Genomic DNA, 26,077 nt, shown 5'->3' with positions numbered 1-26,077 from the left:
TGAAGCTTAGTTGCATTGCAACATGTAAGTAGAGAAATCTTAGAAAATGCTTATTATTTAACCACCAACAATTTTATTAGTAGTGTGCTTAATGTAAAACTTTTTCGTGCGAACACATAGTTTACTCGTACTTGGTTATCATAAATAATAAATCGTATACAATTGAATATCTTGGCTTAATCGCTATTCTATTTGGCTACATTTTGGTTTAAAATAATACCCGTAGGACAATTATTAAGTGGAGTCAGCGTTAGCATGGATGGAGTCTTATTTATGGGTAATAACGTTCCATTTCGTGTAAAAAAATCTCAACATTCTAGTTCTAACTTCTGCCGCTTTAACTCCGACTCGCACTTGCAAAGCTATAATTTGTTGCGTGTTTTATATTAGTAAAAATGCTTAATAATATAAAAACGTAACGTAGCATTAATTAATATTATTAGATTAATACTTTACTCTAAATATGTAGGTTCTCTCAAATTAAAGTGATCGTTGGTCAAACAAAATATTCCATCATCACATCCTGTGACCTTTTTAAGTTTTAGTTGTAGCGTTCATTAAATTGGGTTTAAGGTACAAATTTAACATTATGATAGCCCGTGCTGTTTTAAATGTTTTTATTTAAGCGCCATATTTCCTATTTCCGCTGAAGTTCAAAGTCAAGCACAAGCAAGTTTAATAAGAGTGTAAAGCGCTTTAGAATATTACGGCAGAGCTTCAAAAATTATACACACAAGCAACTAACTATTTATACTCTGTACGTATGTACATTCACTGTTATCATTATCAAATATGTACCTACTATGCAACTTTCGAGCAGTCTCCTATTACACCAAGTTGACAATTGTTATCTGACACTGAGAAGTCACGTAAGTTTTGGGTCATCATTGTCATCAATGAACTATCGTTGCCAGCTTATCGACCAAGAAATGTTTACAAATCGACAGTGTCAGATGTCAGTTGTCATGTTGGTATAACAGAGCCCTAATTTGAGTTAATTAACTGAGAACGCTTACCCTACAATACATGCTGTTGTTGCCCATATAATTATGAGAGACTTACCAACAAATTAACATACGGACAGTGTACTTTGAAAGTAATTAATAATATCAGTAAACAAACAACTTAAACTAAGGAAAAATTATCTAAGTATTTCAGTTCTTACGTATCTAAAGTTGAGATTATCGCGAACCGTCCCAAACTTATATTTAATATAGATAACTCATCAACGGTGTGGATTGTAGCCAAAATTTACATTATATAAAGGGTTGACTTACATAATTAAGCTCGATACATTTAATTGAATGCTTATGAACATTCAGGGTTTGAGCACGAATTAATATACCTAATTTACATATACAAGTTCACTACTAAGTACTTATATAGTTAAAAAAAAGGTACTACTATGACTATGACTTCAAAAGTAAACATTTTGTATTGTATAATATTTGTGTATGTAAAACAAATAGTTTTATAAAAAAATAAGTAAATACGATTATGAACCATTGGAACTAACTTAAATCCGCGCTCAAACTCCAAACCTTGGTATAAACAGACACTTTTACAGTTAAAGTGATTATATTGTAAATTACCTCTACTACATCAATAAAAATGCGTCATACATCGCGATTCTATCTAATTTAGTTTCTTTATTCCATCATATCATTGCCTGAAGTCAACATTAAAGTTACGACAGAAAAACTGTATTCAGATCTCTATTATGATCACTATGAGTTTAAAAGTCTATATATATATGTATATATATGTACGTATATATATATATACATATATATATATATATATATATATATATATATATATATATATATATATATTGAGTATATATTATATACTGTGCGCACTTATATTATGTTTGTTTTTTATTTATTTGTTTTAATTTAGCCTAATTCTGGAATAAAGATAGTAAAACTGAAAAAAATCTACTGAATTATTAACTTTATTCTTCTTCAGTCGTTCGCTCAAAGCTAAGGATCGTGACATCATAATTATCCTTCTGTTGTAAGATATAATTTAGAAAAAAGGCATTGGAGATAAACATTACTCTGCCTCTGTTAAATTTGATATTTTTTGTGAATTTGAGTATTTGTGTAACAAAATTTTAAGGCAATGATATGATTACGCTAAAGAAACTCAGCCCCCTCAGGTTCCATTATGTTAACTTACATGTATCATGTGATTGTGTCCCACAGTTTCTTACATACGTTGCCTCATATTTACAATCAAAATTACAATTAACTTTACTCACTAGAGCTCACGTCGAATTGACAAGTTTTTACCTATGTCCAAGTCTATTACGTTACCAATGACTTGTTTTGAGGTCACGCTTTGTACTTTTTTGTAACGAGATGGTTAAACATAATTTCTTCAGACCAATTTTGTAACTATTGAGTCACACGAACTGAGGGCCTACCGCGAACCACGTTCGACGTGTTGCCTCTTTGTCGCACTTGTAAATACGAACGTAAGTGTGACAGGGAGGTAACACGTCGAACGTGGTTCGCGGTAGGCCCTCTGATCCGCCGCCATACAATGGAAGTTACGCTCTCATTTTAATTACTGTTCACGTAAATATTGATGCCAAGTTTCATATACTTTATTAAGCATGCCGTTTTAAAATGAGAGGGTAATTTCGATTGTAACAGGAGGTTTTTTATTTGTGTGACTCTTAATTAATTTTCATTGTCATTGCCACAAGTTCTGTCACTTTGAGATGTTTGCAATTCCTTTGGTAACAAAATAAACATGTACATCTGCGTAAGTTCACAACCTATCCACAATTTGCTAACAAACTGCCATCCGTACTCGTTCACCATCACCACTGGCCATAAGAAACTAACGACGAAACCCGTAAAAACTTTGATCTTTTCATGAAATCAAATCGCTAAAACCCGCAATAGGGAGTATTACTGCGATGTTTTGCAGCGCGCCAGAGTGCAGCACTAGTGACTTAAGTATACCATAGAGTAACTTATACATACTGTACCTTAAACTGTTTTTTAATAAGTTTTCACAGACAATCAAATATGACATTGATACATCAAGGCGGTTTGTTTACAAAGGGACTACCGGGAAGCGCGAAATCGAAACTCAGCTATCTGCCTCTTTATCGCTCGAATATGCAAGAGTGATAGAGAGGTTAGATTACAAAATTTCGACTCTCTCGTTTGTGGTAGACCCTAGATTGTGACTTATCGTGGGAGTGGCGCTCCCTACGCAAACTTTCGCGTAATATTCCCTATTGATGATTTGCGCGGGAATTGAAAATCACAAACCCCTATATGTATAAAAACCAGACTTCTATTTCACCATTCTGACAATTAACATCTGACACAGACAATTTTCTGTTCATTTCCAGCACGACAAGTAAAAACTGTACGTGGAGTCAATAGTGTCACGAGGTTTTTTCTTGTTGAACTAGCAACGTACAGCGAATTGTCATTGTCAAGTGACAATTGTCATGGTGGTGTAACAGAGGCCGGGGCAATAAATACCCTACACGATACTCGACTTTCAGGATGGCAATCTCAAACATAATATCAGAATTAGTATTTAACATAGTATTTAATTGTTTGTCTATGCGCTTGAGTACGGCCCCGTAGCCAACATACCAATCGCTAACGCTGCGTAGCGAACGAAACGCAACTGTCACTGTCACACTAATATGGAAGAGCGATAGAGAGACACAAAGCGATTCGATGGCGAAGCGCAAGCGATTGTCACCTTGGCTAGGCCGCTCTCCTTTCCAAGAAGGTAGCTCTTTGAGCGAAGACTCTCGTAACATATCAACCATCATGTTACGGTCATTTAGTCACTATCATTGTAAATATGTAAAGTCTGTGTATTGATGAGAGGTAAGCGGTATATTTGAGGAAATATAATTTGTATGGAATTTGTATGGCGGTACAAAATATGTTTCGTCATATTTGTAACACGCTTGAACCTCGGCATGAGACATGATTGCCTCATTTCATCAAGTGTGTCAAGTCAGTATGGAACAGTTATTATTGCCAGCATTAGTACTTTGGAAGGTTAATTTACGAGTAGAGAGTATTTAAGAAAGAAACCTACTGACATTACGGACAAAGATCCCATTTAAAATACACAAAACTAATTCTTCTAAAACATTTACCAAGAATTGCAGTTATGTAAAATCAAAATGGCTATCTTTGCTTCGAGATTTCATTTACAACACCTTTTGCAGACTATCCCACTGCAACCAGGTTTATAAATGTGCCCTCGTTCGTAAATATCAAAGCAAACAAATAAACTTTTGTTATATTTAGCAAACCCTTTAGAAATTGGCTGAAGAATTTGATGGCATTTTCGGATATTTCGTAAAAAAATCTGTACATCTCAGCCGCCTTAAAACACCATCGAATTCTCCGTATAACGCCACATCTACAAAAATATGACAATTAAAAATATGCGGAAGATAAGACTCAAATACCTACTAACAGACTGAGTATAGTCTGTCGGAAACAGAAGAGTCATAGAATGTATGGTTTCCCCTATATTCCACGACACTTGACTATCCGCACAGACTCTATTAATTAGTGGAATTAGCACTTTTGCTACAAGATTCAAGAACTGCCAATTTAGTGTGGGCAATGGTATGAAAAGCACACTTTACTGACCGCCGAGAAACCTTGTCTGAATGCAATTAGATTTACGAATAGTCAGTTATTTTAGGTATAGAAGATGGTAAGTACTGACAGACTGTTTAGTTAGAAAGAAAATTCGGTTATAGAAAACGCCAATGGTAATTTAAATAATGTATAGCCTGACCAGTAATATATGATAATTGTCAAGAGGGCGCTGTTATTCTCATGTATAGGGTGACAATTCAGTTTAGTATGAAAAAATTAGTTCCAGTGAAATTCCGCAACATGGCGCACCCTCAATAGATCCTGGTTCATCTATACGGACATGATCACCTGTCGTTTCACATCCCAATATGTACCTACATTTTTACTTTTCTAATGGTGTTTGCATGGTGTTTGTCGATAAATTGTCACCTCTACGGCCGCGGTTTTACAGTAAACTGTTGCTCGATTTTGGAAGTGAAGAAAATTCTTGCCAATCCTTTAAGAACTAATGCTGGCTTGTCCACAAGTCAAATCTAAAGCCCTATTTAGACTGTTCAAGCACTTCCATGCAATGTTCAATACATTGCTAACGAATTCAGTCGGTCGACCAAATACCGTGATGTATAGAAGATTTTCTTGCATGCAAGTTTTTTATCCGTCTGTAATGGGGCTTATAGTCCGACATGAAATTGTAGAAATTAAAAAGTGGGAACATCGTATTCTCGTCCCGTTTTCTTAGATTGATTTGAAAGGGACGACACTACAATGTTGCCACTTTGGATTTCTACGATTTCTTGTCGGACCGTAATGTATCTGTGAGGTCATTATCAGCCGTCGCGTCGCTGGGCAGCGGGCTGACAACCAGGGGTTTTCGGGTTGACGAAAACTCTGGCCAAGTGTCTTTAATGCGTCTGTGCGACGGTGAGGATGACGTTATCCGCCGTCGCCGGGCTGTCCGGGCTAGTGTTGTTGGGCAGCGGGCTGACCACCATGGGGAAAACTCTAGCCAAGTGTCTTTAATGCGTCTGTGCGACGGTGAGGATGACGTTATCCGCCGCCGCCGGGCTGTCCGGGCTGGGCGTGTCGTTGGGCAGCGGGCTGACCACCATGGGGAAAACTCTGGCCAAGTGTCTTTAATGCGTCTGTGCGACGGTGAGGATGACGTTATCTGCCGTCGCTGGGCTGTCCGGGCTGGGAGTGTCGTTGGGCAGCGGGCTGACCACCATGGGGAAAACTCTGGCCAAGTGTCTTTAATGCGTCTGTGCGACGGTGAGGATGACGTTATCCGCCGTCGCCGGGCTGTCCGGGCTGGGCGTGTCGTTGGGCAGCGGGCTGACCACCATGGGGAAAACTCTGGCCAAGTGTCTTTAATGCGTCTGTGCGACGGTGAGGATGACGTTATCTGCCGTCGCTGGGCTGTCCGGGCTGGGAGTGTCGTTGGGCAGCGGGCTGACTACCATGGGGAAAACTCTGGTCAAGTGTCTTTAATGCGTCTGTGCGACGGTGAGGATGACGTTATCCGCCGCCGCCGGGCTGTCCGGGCTGGGCGTGTCGTTGGGCAGCGGGCTGACCACCATGGGGAAAACTCTAGCCAAGTGTCTTTAATGCGTCTGTGCGACGGTGAGGATGACGTTATCCGCCGCCGCCGGGCTGTCCGGGCTGGGCGTGTCGTTGGGCAGCGGGCTGACCACCATGGGGAAAACTCTAGCCAAGTGTCTTTAATGCGTCTGTGCGACGGTGAGGATGACGTTATCCGCCGCCGCCGGGCTGTCCGGGCTGGGCGTGTCGTTGGGCAGCGGGCTGACCACCATGGGGTTCTCGATGATATTGACCCGCTTGCGGCGGACGAAGTCGGCGAGGCTGGCGGAGCGCCGCGGCTGGATCAAGGCTTCGATGTCGCCGCTGCTGAGCGATGTTGGGTAGCGGAAGTCAGTGGAGTGCGCCCTGAGGGAAATATAACGTTTAAATGAATATACTATTACGCTCTATAATCGCTTGAAAATTGCTTCTATGAAAAGTTTGATGTCCAGTTCCACGATTGAGCGCGGTAAACTATCTAATAGAGCTCCATGAATGCTTGAGACTGTTCAAGGGGCTTAAGGATCTGAGGCTGACGATGATAGAGTCAGATAAAGACTAAAGCAAGCGAAATATTGTGGATAGACCTTCTTTTGAAAAATGTGACTTTATACTTTATAGTGCCACACTTTGTCTCAGTAAAGTCTGTGTACAGGGCTATAACCGCGAAAATCGAAGTTTCCAAATTGCGGGCATCTTTCGTTGTCACTCTAATTACGCCTTCATTGGAGTAAAAGAGAAAGATCCCCGCAATTTGTGAATTTCTGTTTTGGCGGTAGGCCCTCAGTACCAGGTACCAGGTACCTACCTTAATCAAACAACAGTATCTAGCTAAAAATCTGAAAGCTCCACCCGTCCAAAGTTCACTGAGAATATAAATACTCCGAGTGTACACTGAGTAGACAAGGGTGGCGGTGTGCATATATGCAATGATCCGAGTGTTATCCAATTTCCTGTCTCACCTGGCCTGCAGCACGGAGAGCAGGACGGGCAGCGTGGGGCATTCAGCCAATGACGCGGGCCGCTCCAGTCTCTTGAGAACGCGCGCGCGCACCGCGCCGGCGAGCGACTCACGCGACTATATCTGTCTCACCTGGCCTGCAGCACGGAGAGCAGGACGGGCAGCGTGGGGCATTCAGCCAATGACGCGGGCCGCTCCAGTCTCTTGAGAACGCGCGCGCGCACCGCGCCGGCGAGCGACTCACGCGACACAGCTAGACGTAGGCTCTGCGTGGTTGCAGAGTCGTTCTGGCTGTCTGCAAGAAACATTATAGGTTACTGAGTTCAACTTTCACAATTTTTACAAATTATTTTTATTACTAGAGCCAATCGCCGACCAGTTAATTATATGTATTATATAAAAAAAAACATTATGAGTCTTCAATTTCAAATTCTTTTCAATCTTCTTCTCCGAGACCACCGGGACAATGCCGTCCTCAAAATGTTGAAGGTACTTAATTTTAAATAGTAGGTTGATCTGTGTAAGATGTCCCCTAATTTATTTATATATCACTACATAGTATAAAACCAAGTCGCTTCCCGCTGTCTGTCCCTATGTATCCTTAGATCTTTAAAACTACGCAACGGTTTTTATTAAATAGATAGAGTGATTCAAGAGGCAGGTTTATGTATAATCTGTTAACCAGTGAGAAGCCGGGGCGGTTCGCTAGTTATTTGTGACGTTATCCATGAAAAGGGACCTTATTGTCGATGGCGCTTACGCCATTATTAACGATGCTTCGATATAAATACAATGCCGCGCGACGCTGTGCGGCGTAAGCGCCATCGACAACAAGGTCCCTTTTCACAGATAACGCCCCATTTATATGTACCAGTTGGAATGGAGGCGCGCGGTGAGATCTCCTCGCCGTGGTCCTCTGAGAGGGTCTCCAGGGGTCGGTGGTCAGCTGGTGGTGGTCGCGCATCCGAGCACTCGTGAGATGTCGACGGGGTTGGATTCTGTGGAGTAAATAAAGTAAATTATCGTAAATGTATTTTGTGACATAGTTATTTACGATACAAGTGCGAAAAAGATTAAATTCGAAACGAGTGGCGATAAATTAAAACACGTGCGAATAGGTAATTCGAAACTCTTGTCGATTTAAAACACTCCCATCGGTCGTGCTTGAATTTATCGCTACTCGTTTCGAATTTCCTCTTTTCCGCACTTGTATCGTAAATAAATATTACAGTAGACATCAAGATCAAGGATACCTACCTATTATGTTTTAATTTTACAACTTATTACAAAAGTATAATAGTTATTCATAAACGGCTGCTAACTTAATCAGTTGATGATCATCGTTTGTCCCTATCTGTCGTTATGCCATAGAGAGGGACAAACGACGATCATCAACTGATTAACTTAGCAGACGTTTATGAATAGGGGGGGTTACTATTTACAGTACGTATGGTGATATGCCATCAGATATATCGGAGCGGTCAAGGCGCTCACAAATATCTGAACACGCCTCTATTTTAATTTTATTTTTTAAATGACCATAACTTATTAGGAGGTAAATAGCTACTCCAGGTCATGGAAAATCGACAGATATCTTAGTTTAAAAACTTCAAGAGACTAACAAGTGTACTTATGTGTATATACTAAATGAAAAACGGTTATAATGGGCCACCAATTTAATAGGTACATTTGGGTCAGTATTTCCGATGTCTCCGACAATGTCTCGATTCTTTATTAAAAATCACAAAAAATTTCGTGAACACGAGGGGTCTCCTCTTGCGCCTGTAATGTTTAACTTTTTCCGGTAAATTAGGTGCTTCGAACTCGTATTTCACTTTAGTCTTCATTATCGGTATATTCTTTAAATTTCTCTGCAAAATATCATGGCAATCTTTAATTACTTCTTTTTCTGCGCTTGTATCCTTAACGTCGCTCTGTAACTTCGCTATTTGTTTAAGTATCTCCTCATTCTGCTTCTCGATGCGTTCGTTCGTAGTTTTCAATTCAAGTAACGTGCTGGTAAGTTTCGGCAATTGAAATTTGTTTACGAGCTCAAATTTCTCGGAAATTTTGTGTATTGCCTGTAATAACGTCGTCTCAACGCTACATGCCTCATAGTCACCTTTACAGCTTGAATTCGCTTCGCTCGTTTGTTCTATTTCTGGCTCCGCATTTTTAGCCTGCGAGGAATCCCTTCTGACATACTTGGACTTAAGATGAGTCTTTGCTGGACGCTTTTGATCCATATTAGTTACTATTTCTTCGCCTTTTTATTAGCGATCAAACGTAAGGAAAGATTTTGATAAAACATAGATACCTATTAATGTCAAATTGTAAAGACCATAACCATTTTTTTTGGCGAACACAACAGTGTTGAATTTATTTACAATTAATTTTATGTTGATAGAAAATGTAAATGCCGTATTCTATCTTGGACATAACAATTCAAAATAGAAATATGTCAATGTCAGAACGTCACCCCTTCTGCCAAATTAAATAAAAATACAGATGAGATGACACTATAGAGGTGATATGAAAAAAAAGGCCAACAAAATATATCGTTAGGGCCGATACAGCCTGACTGCAATCCGTCTGCAACTTGAATAGAGTCTGTTCGGAAAGAGAAGAGTCGTGGAATATACGGGGCCCAATACATTCCACGACACTTCTCTTTCCGCACAGACTCTAATCTAGCTCAAAAACGACACCACGTCATGTGTATCAATGTGTATGTGCAGCGAGCAACTCAACTGCAACTCAACTGTACATACATCGCGCAGAAGTCGTCATCGCAATCCCTAAAGTTCTACAGTATATTACCTAGTACTAAGCTGAAAATATGATGAACTTCGCCACTAGAAAATATGAAAGTTGTGAAGCCATTCATTTAACGTTCTAGAGAGTAAACTTTTATCCATGGAGAAATCACAGACAAATAAGCCCACAGACCAACCACCTAGGCGGTTTTCCTTGGGTTTAGAGTTTGTGCGGAAAGAGAAGAGTCGTGGAATGTATGGGGCCCAATACATTCCACGACTCTTCTTTTTCCGCACAGACTTTAGCCCCATTTTGCTCTTGACGACCTTTCAACGGCCTCCTAGCCTAGTCGGTATTTAGCAACACTAGACGTCAAATTTGAATTCTTCCAATCTACCGGATATCATAAAATTCGGTCACTCTTAAAAGTCTATTTTTTTATTCCGTAGACTAAAATGACATTTCATTGTATGAACATCATGTGTCATTTCATACTATAAAATGTCATTTTAGTCTACAGAATAAAAAAATAGACTTTAGATAATTGTATTTTATGCAACCGTTGTACAAAAAGGCGAGTGGCGTCGGTTACAGAACTTACAGATTGTAAAGAAATACTCCACGAGCATTTTTTGTTAAACATAGGTTAATTCTGATCCAACAAGAACCAATAGGTACTCACGTTGTAAATATCCGAGATGCCGTTCGGAATGGTGTCACCGACGCCCTCGAGGAAGTAGGTGACCATGTTGCCCTTGCCCTTGACATCGACCGTGCCCCTGCAGCGCAGCCTGTACCCCCGCGAGGCCAGGATGTCGTGCACCTCCTCCGTCACCTGTGGGATCTTGGCTTCAGAAGGGAGGGCATGACTTGAAGACCGAAGCGAAGCGATGTGCGAAGTTCTGATGAAGCTTTTTGAAATACCAAATTCTTGCTTCTTTGATCGCGTGGGGTAAGGCTTACGATGTAGTGCATAATTATTTTCCATCGTATACTTAATCACGGAAACGTACGAACGTGTCTTGCTATTTCAGTGGGTCTCGGTACAAAAAGTACTGAGGTTGACTGAAGTAGCATGACAAATAGAACGTTTCGGAGGAAATACGATGGAAAACAATTATGCACTACATCTGTAGTTTACTTTAGGCGATAAGAAAAGTGACATGAGTCCATTCAAATATAGGTAAATTCAAAAGAGCTGACGCAAGGATTGCATTGAACTGTTAAAATTCTCATGTAATTGTTTGTGTCAGCTTTCGTGAATGAACCTATAGGTATGATTTGCCCATACCAGCTAGTTATTTTAAGAATGTGGTCATATCAAAAACGCTCATTTTGCACTGTAAAATAATTAATCTAATATACCATCGCAAGCTTTGTAAAGCCGGCCAAACAATTCGCAAAAAGCACACATTAACATTCATATACGGAGTTTCATCGCTTAAGAACAGAACTATGCTCGTACCTAAATCAAGTTGGGAACAATTACAGTTACAAACATCCCCCGGCTAAAGTAACTTTGTTCAAGTTTGTTGTATAAACGCCTGTTTTTAAGTGATTTCTGCTCCGTTTACTGAGTTAAATAACAAGGAACAATGTGAAGTTTTAGCCTAGTTTATTGTGGTACCACAACCGCAGAGCTTTAAGTCTAAAATTATTTAATGTCGCGATGCAATGTAAAACTAGATAAAACCATGAAATAGGGTACTAACTAATAGTGTTTATTGCTTGCTGTTTGGAACTTAGAGTCACACGAATCCTCCATACAATCATAGTTCCGCTCTCATTTTAAAATGACATGCCTAAATTACATGAAACTTGGCATGTAATTTAGGCGTGATCACTTAGTACTAGTTTCTATTTTAAAAATATTCAATCAAAGAAAATAAAGCGAGTAGGTATCTAGCTAGAAGTTTTACTCGCTCTAGTTTCTTTATACAATACATAACAATTATAGCTACGACAACTAGTACATACTTAAATGTTCATATTGTTATTTCAGAATGCCGTTCTATAATGAGACCGTAACTTTTGTATGGCGGCGGCGCCTATGTTTCTGTGACTATTAAGCATAGGTAATTAATTAGAATAATTAGGTACAAAAGACGAATTATTCATCCTAGTTTTTGTGTCCCAATGCGAACCTGGATGTGGTCCAAGATCCCAGTGGAGTCCATACGCGACGCCACGTTGACGGCATTCCCCCAGATGTCATACTGTGGCTTCCGGGCTCCGATCACCCCCGCCACCACGGGTCCGATGTTGATGCCTGAACAGAAGATCTTAATATTGTCTTCGGTTACCGCGATAGTTACTCAACAAATAAACAAGTACTGTGAGACCATAGGGTTGAATGGTCTTGACATTTTAGTATATTCTCTGTAGTGTCCGACCGAAACACGTTTTTTTGCCGAAACCGAAGGTTCGGCTTTGGCTCTAGTTTCGGCCGAGACCGAAACCGAAGCTTTGCAGATTTATTAAAATCGTTAAAAAAATGACATAAAAAAGTCATTTATTGTCGCATAACATACAGTGACACAATAAAACAAACAAGGAAAAAGAAAAAAGACACAATAAGCACATAAGTCCAATAGGGTTGTTGACTGTATAAATATATATAATGTTAAACCGCTTTTATACACATATTTAAGACTGCGTCGACCGTCCAGTGGCGCCGTCATTAGGGGTATTGTGTTTTCTAATAAACCAATTAATTTCTGTGTACATAAATATTGTTGTCCGACTTGCTCCCCAACTTTTGGTCTTTGTCACATAGTTTAGTTTCATAGTACGAAGTACTATTTCGTATGTTTCGACCCGGCCGATAGGTTCGGCCGTTTTTTGGCCGAAACCGAAACTACAGCCAAAACATGATTTTATGGCCGAAACTGGCCAAAACCGAAACCGAATCTTCGGTCGGACACTAATACTCTGGCACAGCGATCTTGTCAGTAGAAAATGGCGGCTTTAATAGGCGCGAAGAGTTGATTTCCGATATACAATTTAAATCTCTCACCAATCCGGATACGGAAGCTGTTGAAGCTGTGCTCGTTGACGTACTGGAGCTGCTCGCGCAGGCGCAGCGCGTAGTCCGCCATTGCTGTGACGTGGCGGTAGCCGCGGAGGTCCCGGGTGGAGGCTGTTAGGCCTGGTGGTGAAGGAAGTTTGTAAATATGGCGCCTGATAGTGGTGATAGGTTTTCTATTAACTGGTAGAGAATAATTGGAGTCTTATGGTATTAAGTCCGCCTCTTGAAATTTTATTATTTAATAATAACAGTCCTACCACTGAAAATCTGATTCGCGTTTGACATCTCAGCTACGTCCCGTGTCCAAGATTGTGACGTAGGCTGATGAGTTCGCCGTACGCCTTCTGGCCGACATGTGATACCCCTCTGTTTTGTCTGAAGCCTGATAAAGGTTATAATAGCTGGATTTACCTGACGCCGCCATACCTAGCACCGGTGTTCTTAATCTCGATGTACAGTCACCACACAGGATTGATATGCCCTTTAGGGTTCTTGCTAAACTAGAAATTTTACAGCGTAAGTATTGAACAACCAATTTAGCTGGGACCCTGCGCAACAATCGCGAAGCGTGATGGTACTTGAAGTCGTCCTCGGCGAGAATCTCGTCAAAATTGGCAAATGATGAGAACAGATAAACGAGGCCAGTTGTCCGTTCAAGGTTAAGAGGCTCCCTAGCTCTCGATGACAGCCTATAGGTAACTAAAGATATGAAGAAGAATATAAACAGACCTGACGCCGCCATATACGTAGCCCCGGTGCTCTTAATCTTCTCGATGTACTTGAACTGGTCCTCAGCCAGGATCTCGTCGAAGTCGGCGATGATCTCGTTGAGGAGTCGGAGACACTCCACACCCTCGTTGTTCCCCTCCAGCTCGACGTAGAACTCGGAGAAGTTGGGGATGGAAGCGAACATGACGCAGACGGACTCGCACTGCTCGTGGTATAGCTCCTGTTGGCAAAGATGGAAGATCAATGTGTTTTGTCTCACATTTTGCTTGAGAGAGAGAGAGTGAGACGCTATGAGATGGGACAAACATATTGGACAGATGGAATACCACCCTAAGTTAAACATTTTGAGTAAGTAGGATTGGTCCTGCTCAATCATTCTGTATGAGAAAGTTCTACTCACGTCTCCTCACATCGATGTTCTTGTCGCTGTAGAGGAAATGTTCGCGAGCAATTTGCGGGTGTCTCCAGGTGTCCCATATCCTTCTCATCTGCCAGCGCTAAGATAGAGAGAGAGAGAGAGAGAGAGATACTCACATCGATGTTCTTGTCGCTGCAGAGGAAGTGTTGCGCGACGTGCTCCGGCAGAATGTTCGCCAGCAGCTTGCGGTTGTACGCCTCCAGGTGCTCCATGTCCTCCTTCTCATCTGCAATATTCAACCTTGTTAGTAAGGGAATATAGGTCAATTTAGAGTGACGGACACCTAAACATGGAGTCAAAGGTTGTCTAAAACGTTGTAACACAATCAGGATAGTTTCTCTTTCTCTAAAGAACCAAAACTCATGGGAACTCGAACATCGAGAATCGAGAGACTGTCTCAAGTTCGAGTAGCTTTGGGACAGTTTAACATGGTGTGTAAAGACCTGACACGTTCCAGCGCTATAAGAACTCCAAATTATAAGTAAAAAAAACAAACCTGAAGGCCGAAAGCGCCGACGGTCAAAGTTTTAAAGGTCATACAAATGTCAACGTTGTCCTAGGGATAAATAAGCCCTGATGCTTAGATTTATGTTGTAATTGAGGATTGAGGGTGTATAGTACCAGTGGCCTGCAGTTTCCAGATGAAGTCCAGCCGGTAGGTGCTCTCAGTCTGCTGGGCGTGCAGCATCAGGGCGACGGCGGCGCCGATGGCGACCACCACGCTCGTCCACTGTTGGTCCGGCGAGGCGCATTGCCAGCTATGGAAGATAAACATATTTTTTTATGGTAGGTACGTATCTTTAGGAGTTTTTGGGGAATATCGGGAACGGGATTGCAAAAACTATGATTAAGAGTGAGAAACTGCTCCCGTACAATCACGACGTGCTTTTAAATTACATGAAACTTCGTATGTTTACTACTAAATAGTTTTCGTTGCAAAAAGCCGTTATACAAAGAAATTAGATCGTGTAAAAGTTTTGTATGTAAAACCTTTACTCGCTTTAATTTCTCAATTATAAAGAGCTAATATCAGTAAGATTTGTAACTACTGGAAGACCTGTAACTAACACGAATTCAGCTGGTTCGAATAACTCCAGTAGCGTGACAGCGATATAGGCGCCTGTGCCCAGGTAAGAGTGTATTCACCTGGAACACCTGGAGGGTACTTACTTCAGCTAGGTGGAAGAACTCCAGAAGCGTGTCTAAGTGTCTATGCGATCATAAATAACTGGAAAAACAGGAAGACCTGGAACACCTGGAAGGTACTTACATGACTTCAGCTGGGTGGAAGAAGTCCAACAGCGTGAAGGTGACGTACGCGCCAGTAGCCAGGAGTAGAAGGAGGGTCTTCACTGATGTGATGAGGACCTGGTGCGCTGCGCACAGGAACATCGCCAGGAGCGTCAGCTGGAGGTAGTGCTGTAAGGTAAAAAGTTTACATTCTGCTGTTTAGGGTTCAGCACTTTTTTAGTTTAGTATGAGTATGACTCAGTATGAGTTAAGGTTATGTGTCTTTCCTGTGGACTTAAATAAAGAATTGGACCTCAATTTTTCTTACAGGGTTCCCAGGTAGGTACCTATATGTCTGTAGATTCATATTTGCTAGACTATCGCATTGGGCAACTGTTATGAGTGTTATAAATATATAAATCTCCAAATGAGTTTTTAAAACATCATGCGACGAAACGATACAAAATGTATGTGTGTGTGACACTGTTTGATGCGGCAAACGACCCAATAAGTCCAAGTGATTGTGCCATTATAAAGCGTGAACGCTTTATAAAGTGGATTCTGTCGGTTCATATTTTCAAACCGCAAAACACTTTCAAATGCCTTTCAAAGCGAACTGAATTACTGCATAGCGCGGCTACTACCGCAGCTTTATTACGTACAACCGCACTATTTTGCTTCGTTCAATAACAGATGGCGGGAAATTAACTCACATGAGAGCTACGTTGACTAAACACTATACAGGGCAATTCGAACGTGCACCTGACATCTAACCGATATTTGAATCATGTTGGAATCACATCAGCTGTCATTCGCGCAGGCGTCTCGCTCGCTATTGAGCTCATAGTTTCATATAAGTTTGACGTTTAAAATAACACTTGCACATAACTACAATGGCACGCGCGTGCGTGCGCCCGCTCCGAGCACCCGCACCAGCTATAATATTTTTTTATAGCGTACGCCCTTATGATAAATACCTATAGATTGTCTATACTCAGTCCCTAAAACTTAGGAAAGAAACACGCCTCGTACTTTGTACTTGTAGGCTTTTAACGGTACCATAGGATCCCTAAAACCCAAGTTTCCAGTAGGTATGTGAAACAATAAAACTGAAAGGAATCCAGTCCTTTGAGCGAGCGCGGCTAAACTTCCGAGCATTTTTCTTTGCTATAACTTTCACAAACTTCAAGAATGTCTTTTTTGTTGTTGTGATTCTTGGAAAGATCGATCCCTTTAGAACAAGTAATAGTAAGTAAATATTTACGCCCCACTCACCGTGGCAATAAAATGGTGGGGTCATTTTGCAGCGCTAGTACGTCATCATAATTATAATTTTATTGATACAACATAATATTTATAGAATTAAAGAAAAGTCTGCAACGATTTAGATAGCACACGCAGTGCAAGTGTTATTTTGAACGTCAAACTTCTATGAAATTATGACGTATAAATAACACTTGCACTGCTATCTAATTAGGTATAAGAATGAACAGTCATTGTACTAGGTATCATTTGGCGCGAAAGGTATACCTATAAATTTTGAGCGTATTTGAGAAATGTTACTTATTGAATGATATCCCAAAATTGCACTCTAGACAGCCCTTTTTCCTTCTGTCTAACCCTATCTGGAATGGAGTGTAGAAAAAGGTGACAGTTTGACAGTTACCTCATTCATGGAGTAGGGGCAGAAGGTGACAACGCCATCTAGCTCCTTCGGTGATGCTCCACCGTTGTTCAGCGCCTGTTCACAGTGAAACATGGTAAGAGTCCGCATATTGATAAGCATATGTGACGTTATCTATGAAAAGGGACCTTATTGTCGATGGCGCTTACGCCTTTGTTAACGATGCTCCGATATAAATACAATGCCGCGCGACGCTGAGAGGCGTAAGCGCCATCGACAATAAGGTCCCTTTTTTGACCGAAGCGTAGCGAAGGTCTACGTTTTGACTCTGGCATTTTGCTTTTGTATGTCCGGATGTTCTCCTCTACAGGTCACAATTCTCAACCGATTCTTGTGAAATTTTGTGACCAGATTCTATGAGTAAATATATTTTTTTTGTCGATCCCGTTTTTGGAAATTTTCAAAAATGGAGGAGTTGTGATACCTCGCGCTTAAACAAATAGTCGTATCGATATCATAAGAGTATTTTCTTTTTGAGACATATTTACATAGTAAATGGCAAAAAATGCAGAAAAATTGTATTGCTACTTTAGGCGGTATTTAGATATTTAGTTTGTACTCGAGAATGAGTAGCTGAATTTCGTCAGCTTAGCTAAGAACTATCATGGCGCATTTTGTAAACAATCGCTTTTTTTGTTTGCACACAGAAAGTCTGGGTTCGATCCCCAGTAAGATATAACTTTTTGTATTTTTTTTTCACTTAAACTTCGATTTTTTTTAAATAAATTAAAATCTTTGTATTGTTGATTGATCAAACCGCTGTGTGGCGCTGTCATCGTGCACCGTCCCAATAAGCTATGCTCGCGAGGTCTACAGCTCACAGAGCCACTAGTATAGATAATGCCCCATATTGTGTCAATGGGTTTCGCCGGTCGAAGTTTAGCAGATGGCGCCATCATAGCTTGCCCTGTCAATAGAATTGCCCTAGAACTTTGTCAAGTTTTTGTTTTTTTAATGCCCTGGATGCCAGCCCTTTAAGCCAAATCTCATAGAAAAAGGGGCAACCTATGATGGCGCCACGCAAACCTTTCACAGTTGCCAACCCCATTTCGCAACATTACAACATTGGTTACTACATTTCAATATTAAAGGGACACACACCCAATAGAATGGCGTTTGGCGGTCAATTTGGCGGTTTAATATCAAATTGTCTGAGTTTACCGACTGCGCCAGTAAGGTAACTGGTTTGCACAGTCAGCAATACTATTCGAAGGTACTAATACCTTGGCATACAAACCTTTATGCAGAGGGGGTACTATTCTCTGCAGCTGACTGTACATATAACTAGAGAAAGTTTTAGGAATATAACATCAGTCTATATGAGTTGGAGTACTTACCATCAACACATGGATCTGCAGCAGCAAGGTACCCAGCAGTGCGAAGTGTGCGAAGGACTTCTGCGCCAGACTAGAGTGGACCCTCCAGGTGTGCTGGTAGTTCTTACCATTAACACCAGGAACGGCTATCTTTGCGTCAGAGTTTGAGGTGGACCCTCTAGATGTCCTGTACGTACCATCAACACCTGGATTTGCAGCAGCAGGGTACCCAGCAGTGCGAAGGACATGCCTTGTGCCAGGGCCCGGTTGGAGTGGACCTTCAGTGAGAAGGGTTAGTTTCCAGGTGTACGTACCATCAACACCTGGATCTGCAGCAGCAGGGTACCCAGCAGTGCGAAGGACATGCCCTGTGCCAGGGTCCGGTTGGAGTGAATCCTCAGTGAAAAGGAGCGCAGGTGAGCGTTGGTGTGCTGGTGGATAAATAAGGAAATAATGCTATTATTATTATATTATATTGCGATAAAATTGCAAATACAAATAAATATTCTAAAGCCCCACTAGATGGTTTACTTGCATGTGGTTTTCGTTACTTTGTGATATTTAGTTGATCAACCGAATCCATTGTACAGTCAAAGAATTTAGTCTCTAATAGTAAAGTAATAAACACCAATATTGTACGCAACAATGATAAATTTAAACAATTAATTATGGTGTTACCTCGAAGCCCGCAGCCAGGACCAGGTAGACGATGAATAACACGACCACCCCACAGACAGACACCGTTGCAATGCCTCCGGCATTACTGAAAACACAAAAATTATATATCGATTGCTAATTAGTCTAAAGAAGAGACACTTTCGCACAAAAACTTCCAAAAATGTCTAAAGAAACACGTGTGCTTTGGTCATTACACATATCGGCTTTCTAATTGCGCAATATCGCCTCGATGACGAACGTAGCGCGCTTGTCATAATTTACAGTCAGCTGCACAAATAGTTGACCCCCACCTGCAAACCAATTTCAATGCAGGGGAGTGGTAGGGGGTAAGTTATCTCTGCAGCTAGAGCACTATTACGTGACAGCTACTCCATATGAAATTGATCTGTCATTGGGACCATCATTAGACGCGAGAGGAGACCTTATCTTGTAGCAATAAGTTCCATATTTGTACAGCATTGGTACTCGTACTCACATCTCGAAGCGAGCTGGACGAATGTCACCGCGGCATACACCACCAGCGAGCAGATGAAGTACACCTTCTGTCCCGCTCTGCCGTGTACTGTGGGAAAGAGATAGTTCACTGGTACTCACATATCGAAGGCGAGCAGCTGGACGAAGGTCACCGCGGCATACACCACCAGCGAGCAGATGAAGTACACACCTTCTCTCCCGCTCTGCCGTGTACTGTGGGAAAGAGACAGTTCACTGGTACTTACATGTCGAAGGCGAGCAGCTGGACGAAGGTCACCGCGGCATACACCACCAGCGAGCAGATGAAGTATACTTTCAGCATCCTGTCCCGCTCTGCCGTGTACTGTGGGAAAAAGAACACATGTTAAATAATATATATTTGGCGATCTGTCTGGCCTAATAGTGGGTAGTGACCCTGCCTATGAAGCTGATAGTCCCGGGTTCAAATCCTGGTAAGGGCATTTATTCACTCAAACATACATTTACATATACGGCTGACGATGTGGTGGAATATGTTCGCAAGAAAATCCGTTACGAGCTGAAAGTGTTCCAGCTGCGATCGCGCCATTACGTGCACTTCACCTCGTTCGTGGTGCGTGTCATGCGTGTGCCGCGGCCGCTGCTGGAAACCAGGGATGTTGCGGATGCAGGTTTTTTGAAATCCGCGGATGCGGATATTTAAAGGCTCACAGCCGCGGATGCGGATGCGGATGTCAAGATTAGGTACTTAGAAAACGTCAAATATTACATTTTTAGTATTTTTTTATTTATAAAAAACGAAACGTTTAGTATTTGAGCAAGAATATTATAGGTGCGTTATATTTAATACTTTAACAGTAACTTGGCCGACTTTTCTGGATCTAGACGATTTCGTTATCGGTAATGACGAAATTACCTAGCACTTACGCCGCCGCTAAGACGTTCCTGTACCGACTTGTTCGACATCCGCATCCGCATGAGCTCCGCATCGATTTTATGCGGATGCGGATGCAGATGCGGATGTTGAAAATAATGCGGAAGTTCCGCGGTTGCGGATGCGGATGTTCGCAACATCCCTGCTGGAAACCATCGCCAGCGCGGACTTCTGGCCGAAGGGTGTGGTGTTTCGGCGGTTCCGTGGGAATCTGCCAAAACCTACACCGGAACATGCGACACAACAGAAAACCTCCGTGTCGCCGAAATAATTTTTAGCTTGTAAGATTTTTATTATTGTATGTATGTTAGTTTGTAAGGTATCTATGGGCCTTAGTTGCCTGACAGTAAATGATATTTTTTTATTTTGATTTTTGATATAGGTATTACTGAATCGCGATTAGAAAGGGATTGAGATAGCTGTCAATCCATATTGATTTTGACGTAAGTGTATGGAAATCTGTTATTTCTAATCCCTTTCTGATCGCGGCATGATAATACTAACAGGGTAAGTTACCTAAATAAAAGCTTGTAAAAAGCATTCACTGAACAGCCGAATCTCTTAAGAAACTTAGGTAATTTATGCGACGTTCGTATAAAAATAATGGCTACTTCATCAACTCTCGGCCATCAATCTTTCATTTGGGAAACTTCCGACACTCGCTTCCGACACTGTGACGTCACGGCACTTTATTATTACCAAAGAGAATTTAGTATAGATTTATATACAGGCGGATTGTTAAAATAAATTTTGTAGTCACAGTTACTGCCATCTTTTTTAGAACGCCATTTGGCTTTCTTATTCTGTCCCTGATACCATCGCTCGAAAAGATGACACCATTGGCCTATACTCGAGTAGATGGCGCCACTTTTTGATATTTAACAAATTTAACACATATCAGTGGGTGCGGCGAAATGAGCTGGATTATTGTATGTCTTATATATCAGACTACGGCGGCTAAAAGGTTAATCACTGTTACTTTTACTAATGCAAAAGAACCTCTGTCTGTCTGTTAGTGTAAGGCCTGAGTGGACGCTCGAGTTGAGCGTGCAGCGGGGCGGGGCGTGCGGCGTGCATGTTAAACAAATGCAAGCGTATAGGAGCGGCCTTAGTACACGCTGCTCAAATCACTTGTGAGCTCGACGCCACGCTGCACGCCCCGCCGAACGCTCCGCTTCGAGCGTCCACTCAGGCCTTAAGCTTAGGATAAATCATGTCGAAATGGTTAATATCCTGGAAGAAAAATGGAGAAGCGGTCTCGATTATCCTCTTAAATATAATGTTTGTATAAATTAAAGTGTGAAGTTTTCAAAGTCAAGACAACGTACTTATCGAGCAGACGAGAGAAACTCTTAATAATTTCGCATTGTAAGAGTTTGGGTAGGTTGAAAAGTTTGAGTGAAATGGGAAGGTTAATCAAGCGTGCCACAGTTTAATTTGTTATATATTGTTTTTACCTTGCGAGGCCCAGTATACAAAATTTTGTATCTTATCTTACCTTTAAACGAGCAATTCTTGTATATATATTATATTTAATATATTTAGGGAAATGTTGGGAGGCTCGCCATCATAACTTTCGGCCAAATCCAATTGTGAAGTTTGCCGGCAATTTAAGTTACCCTTACCAGGTCCTGTATTTTAATATACTCTTCTGAGTTTGTATGTACTTTGTAGCTAGAAAGTTGCTTTTGGCATTTGACTACGCATTTGATATAACTACGCCGCCGCCGCGATTTTAGGGGCCGGCGCCCATCTCTACAGTACCAGGTAAATAAACACCAATATCCCCTGTACCTTCGTCTTCCGGGCCTCAATGGCCTCATGCAACTTTGGTCTTTACTAAAATGTTAATAAACACCAATATCGCATACCTTCGTCTCCAGCTTCTGGTCGCGGAAGGTCAGGGTGAACGGTCGGCAATGCTCGGTCCTCAGTCGGTCGATGGAGCGCGCGTCGATCGCCTTCATCAGGTACTCGTTCACCTCGTCTTCGGGCTTCTTGAACTCATTCCCTTGCTCGACCCTGCGGATACATATCAAATTTAATACCTATTGACAAGGAATCATTCAAGATTATGCTGTTTAAGTGTAAGGCCTAAGTGAACGCTCGAGTTGGGCGTGCGGCGGGGCGGGGTGTGTGCGGCGTGCATGTTAAACAAATGCAAACGTTTAGTAGCGGCCTTAGTGCACGCTGCTCAAATCACTTGAGAGCCCGACGCCACGCTGCACGCCCCGCCAAACGCTCCGATTAGAGCGTCCACTCAGGCCTTACACTAAGACATTTGGAAATGATAAATTAGACAATAGACATAGACACATGTAAAAAGTTTAAATATGAGCTTCTTAAAAATAGCATAATCTAATACCTTTAAACGAAAAATTCTTGTTTATTTATTTATTTATATATATATATTTCGGGGATCTAGGAAACGGCTCTAACGATTTCGATGAAATTTGGTATATAGGGGTTTTATCTCTGGGAAAACGCGCATTCCCGAGTTATTATAATATGTTTTCCGAGCGAAGCTCGGTCACCCAGATATTATATTTTAACTAAAATAGAGGTTAGGTTAGGTAGTAAAGTAAAATATACTTGAACCAAAGAGAATAGATAGTAGGTATATAGGGGTCCTGTCATAGTAAATTTTGTAGTCACCGTAAATTTACTGCCATCTATCGACACACGATTAAATCTCAAAATTAAAATGTATAAAACTATCCAAAAAATGTATATAAGTAATTATATGGATAAATTCTTTTATTATTTTTATATCATTTTGACCCATGTTCTTTCACTGATACCTATGTGTTAAAATTGTTAAATATCAAACGGTGACGTCAACGCCATCTAGCCGAGCATAGGCCAAAGGTGTGTGCGCCATCTATCAGAGAATTACTTTTTCTTGATTTCCGAGGCATGTTTTTTCTTTAGACTTTATTCATCTTATACGGAGTTATTTACATGTCTTTGCTTGAACTACAGGGAAAAGGGCCCAAGTACATAGGTATTATTATATAATATTATACCGTAATAATGTATTTAACTGTCCGCTCCGTTAATTTTCGCCGACCATTCAAAAACCAGCTCTGTACATTAAACATTAAGAACCTAATTCGTTAAAGATTAAAAAGGGTTAGTCTTTTGCAGTCCCGAGTAATGTTTAATGTGAGAATAATTTCAGTTTCTGTTTTAAACCGAATCTAATACGGGTAGATAATAGCCCCCGGTGCCAGCCGCTTTCAGATTCACTGAGAAAACACACTCGGGTAACTATAAAAGTAAGTACACGTACCAAAAAGACCTAACTACAATAGCAGTTCATGCTAATATATCCCTTATTAAAGTAGGACAGTGCGGGTTTGAAGCGGAATTCGCTTGGGAGACTTTGATATGGACAAAGCTTATGATAAATCTGGTCCGAAATTACTGACGTTATAATTAAACGAGGGTGCGGAATTAATTGCGGAATAGGAATAGTATGAAATTACGCATATATGACGATGTTATTCACAGATGGGATTTAAAAAAATACTCTACAGGTAAAATCTTAAAATCTTCTGAGTCCTAAATGGACGTTTTAGAGAAGGTAATTATTTATTAAAATCGGTCGACAATTCGCATCTCGGTAGTCATGTTTCTACGTTGACACACCGTTAGCGCGATCTATCTCTGAGATAGCGCCATCTCCCGCCAGGCTCGTGTACTACAAAGCTTTAATGAACTCTTACTTGGCCGAATTCTTGCCGTGTTGTGACCCGTGGCCCATCACCCTCATCTCCTTGGACACGTTGCCGTTCAGGGAGAAAGAATTCTGGGGCTTCTTGTCCTGCGGATACAAATACTAATTAAATCTAGAGATTAAAGTTAAAAAATAATCAAGGATAAAAAAAAAGAAATTCTTAAAATGGCGGAGCCATGTCCATGTGGGTTCGCTAGGTTTACAACTCAGAGTGGCAACTTGGGTACCTCATCTGAAGTATAACATTATGAAGTACCTCATTAGATGTATCTTGCCTGAGGTAAGTAATTTGAGATAACTTATCTATTGCCCAACTCAACTGCTTTCTCTCAATTCTAGCCTGTAATAAACTCATTTGAAATAACTTTTCTGAGGTAACCCATTGGACTCGGTTGAAGTGATTCATCTGAGGGAACTTATTTGAGGTAACTCATATGAGGTCATATTGAGTCATCAATCGAGGTAGGTTATCTGGGGTAACTTTTCCGAGGTAACCCACCACTCGGCTGGTATCGTCCGGCACAATGAGGTAGGTCTCAATGTTGTGGTCCTTGAGGTACGCGTTCCTCTGGTCCCCGTGGCCCGGCTCCACCTTGTAGTCGGTGCCGAGGCACTGGAGCGTCTCCTTGGTCACGTGAACTCGGCTGCAACGGTTACCGTAAAGTTATTGCACACCAAAATTGAAATAAAGTAACCTAAAATAAAAAATAAAAACATAAAAAAATCGCCCCGCTGCATTGATGATGGCATTAAGATACTTGTGAAAGTTTAAGGAAGCATACAGCTGTCGGACCCTCTGGGCCTTTGGCACTACGCGGAACTCGGCCTTCGGCCTTTGCATTTAGACACTTGTACTATTGTTTTGTATTTGAACACTAAACTCCCGCAGCTGGTTATTCGGTCTCGCGTGTAGGCGCGCCTCTCGGGCCTTCGGCCCTACGCGGAGTTCAGCCTTCGGCCTTTGCAATAGCTGCTCACACCACGTTTCGGGTAAACCATTGCTGTGTCCCTGATACGGCCTAGCCTACCCTACCCGCATTTTTAGGAACTTTAAAACAACTAAGTATATCTGTTTACCCGGCAACGCCGCCGCTCTCCATGTAGTTGGCTAGTGTGACGTCATTGGACCACACGTCGAACTGCCACTTGCGCAGCCCGAGCACCACGCAGTGCACGCGCCCAGTGTGGATGCCCACGCGCATGTTCACGTTCACCGCCATCACTTCACGCACCAGCCTGTACAAAGAAAAAACGTTTAAAAACGACATAATTACGCGATCGCAGCTGGAATACTCTCAGCTCATAACTGGTCTTCTTACGAACATTTCACCACATCGTGTACCGTGACGGAAATGGCTCCTCTAAACGATGGGCCAGCGCCGGCCACTCCAATGGACGCAGCCATGTGGTAGAATGAGATAGCAATATCACTTGCTCCCTCGAACGCATAAATGCGTTCCTTGGAGTGGCCGGCGCTGGCCCATCGTGTAGAGGAGCCAAAACATGCGGGCGCCATATGTAAAGCGTCTTAAGGATGACTCACGCTAGAATGGGTCGCGGCCGGGCCGGAGCTTCCGGCGCTTCATTTTCTATGGAAAGCACCACGTGATCGCCGATCAGCTGTCATAGAAAATGACATGTCGGACGCCTCGGCCCAGTCTAGCGTGAGTCATCCTTTATTCGGTGTGGCAGCCCAAAGACCAGAAGCAATATCCGGCTCCGCAGTGCCACACTGACTCTTGCGAGGAGCCGTGCGTGCCTTCCTCTATTTCGACACATATGTGAATTGGCGCAGGAGAGCTGGTGGCCTAGCGGTAAGAGCGTGCGACTTGCAATCCGGAGGTCGCGGGTTCGAACCCCGGCTCGTATCAATGAGTTTTTCGGAACGAAGTATCATTTGATATTTACCAGTCGCTTTTCGGTGAAGGAAAACATCGTGAGGAAACCGTACTAATCCCAATACGG

The 26,077-nt window shown here is 41.8% G+C and overlaps 1 protein-coding gene and 1 long non-coding RNA gene across 3 annotated transcripts in view; one reads left to right on the top strand and one right to left on the bottom strand.

Moving 5' to 3' along the window:
• Nucleotides 1–26,077, top strand: part of LOC134660963 (uncharacterized) — a 230,232-nt gene that overhangs the window by 7,173 nt on the left and 196,982 nt on the right. The gene's annotated exons all lie outside the window — the stretch shown is intronic.
• Nucleotides 6,328–26,077, bottom strand: part of LOC134660882 (adenylate cyclase type 6-like) — a 284,528-nt gene continuing 264,778 nt past the window's right edge. The window contains exons 14-31 of the mRNA XM_063516728.1: nucleotides 25,190–25,348; nucleotides 24,612–24,756; nucleotides 24,102–24,199; nucleotides 22,245–22,395; nucleotides 19,706–19,803; nucleotides 18,987–19,071; nucleotides 18,623–18,739; nucleotides 16,975–17,049; nucleotides 15,349–15,497; nucleotides 14,700–14,836; nucleotides 14,195–14,304; nucleotides 13,661–13,880; nucleotides 12,920–13,051; nucleotides 12,048–12,172; nucleotides 10,586–10,738; nucleotides 8,018–8,144; nucleotides 7,148–7,441; nucleotides 6,328–6,551 (exon numbers count right to left, since the gene is read on the bottom strand). Of these exons, the coding sequence (XP_063372798.1) occupies nucleotides 7,275–7,441; nucleotides 8,018–8,144; nucleotides 10,586–10,738; nucleotides 12,048–12,172; nucleotides 12,920–13,051; nucleotides 13,661–13,880; nucleotides 14,195–14,304; nucleotides 14,700–14,836; nucleotides 15,349–15,497; nucleotides 16,975–17,049; nucleotides 18,623–18,739; nucleotides 18,987–19,071; nucleotides 19,706–19,803; nucleotides 22,245–22,395; nucleotides 24,102–24,199; nucleotides 24,612–24,756; nucleotides 25,190–25,348 (2,248 nt within the window). The 3' untranslated portion in view covers nucleotides 6,328–6,551; nucleotides 7,148–7,274. The remainder of the gene's footprint in view (nucleotides 6,552–7,147; nucleotides 7,442–8,017; nucleotides 8,145–10,585; nucleotides 10,739–12,047; nucleotides 12,173–12,919; nucleotides 13,052–13,660; nucleotides 13,881–14,194; nucleotides 14,305–14,699; nucleotides 14,837–15,348; nucleotides 15,498–16,974; nucleotides 17,050–18,622; nucleotides 18,740–18,986; nucleotides 19,072–19,705; nucleotides 19,804–22,244; nucleotides 22,396–24,101; nucleotides 24,200–24,611; nucleotides 24,757–25,189; nucleotides 25,349–26,077) is intronic.

Source organism: Cydia amplana, chromosome Z (assembly GCF_948474715.1).
Source record: "Cydia amplana chromosome Z, ilCydAmpl1.1, whole genome shotgun sequence".
Taxonomy (NCBI): domain Eukaryota; kingdom Metazoa; phylum Arthropoda; class Insecta; order Lepidoptera; family Tortricidae; genus Cydia; species Cydia amplana.
Note: the sequence above shows the minus strand (reverse complement) of the source record. Positions and strands in the feature narration are given on the sequence as shown.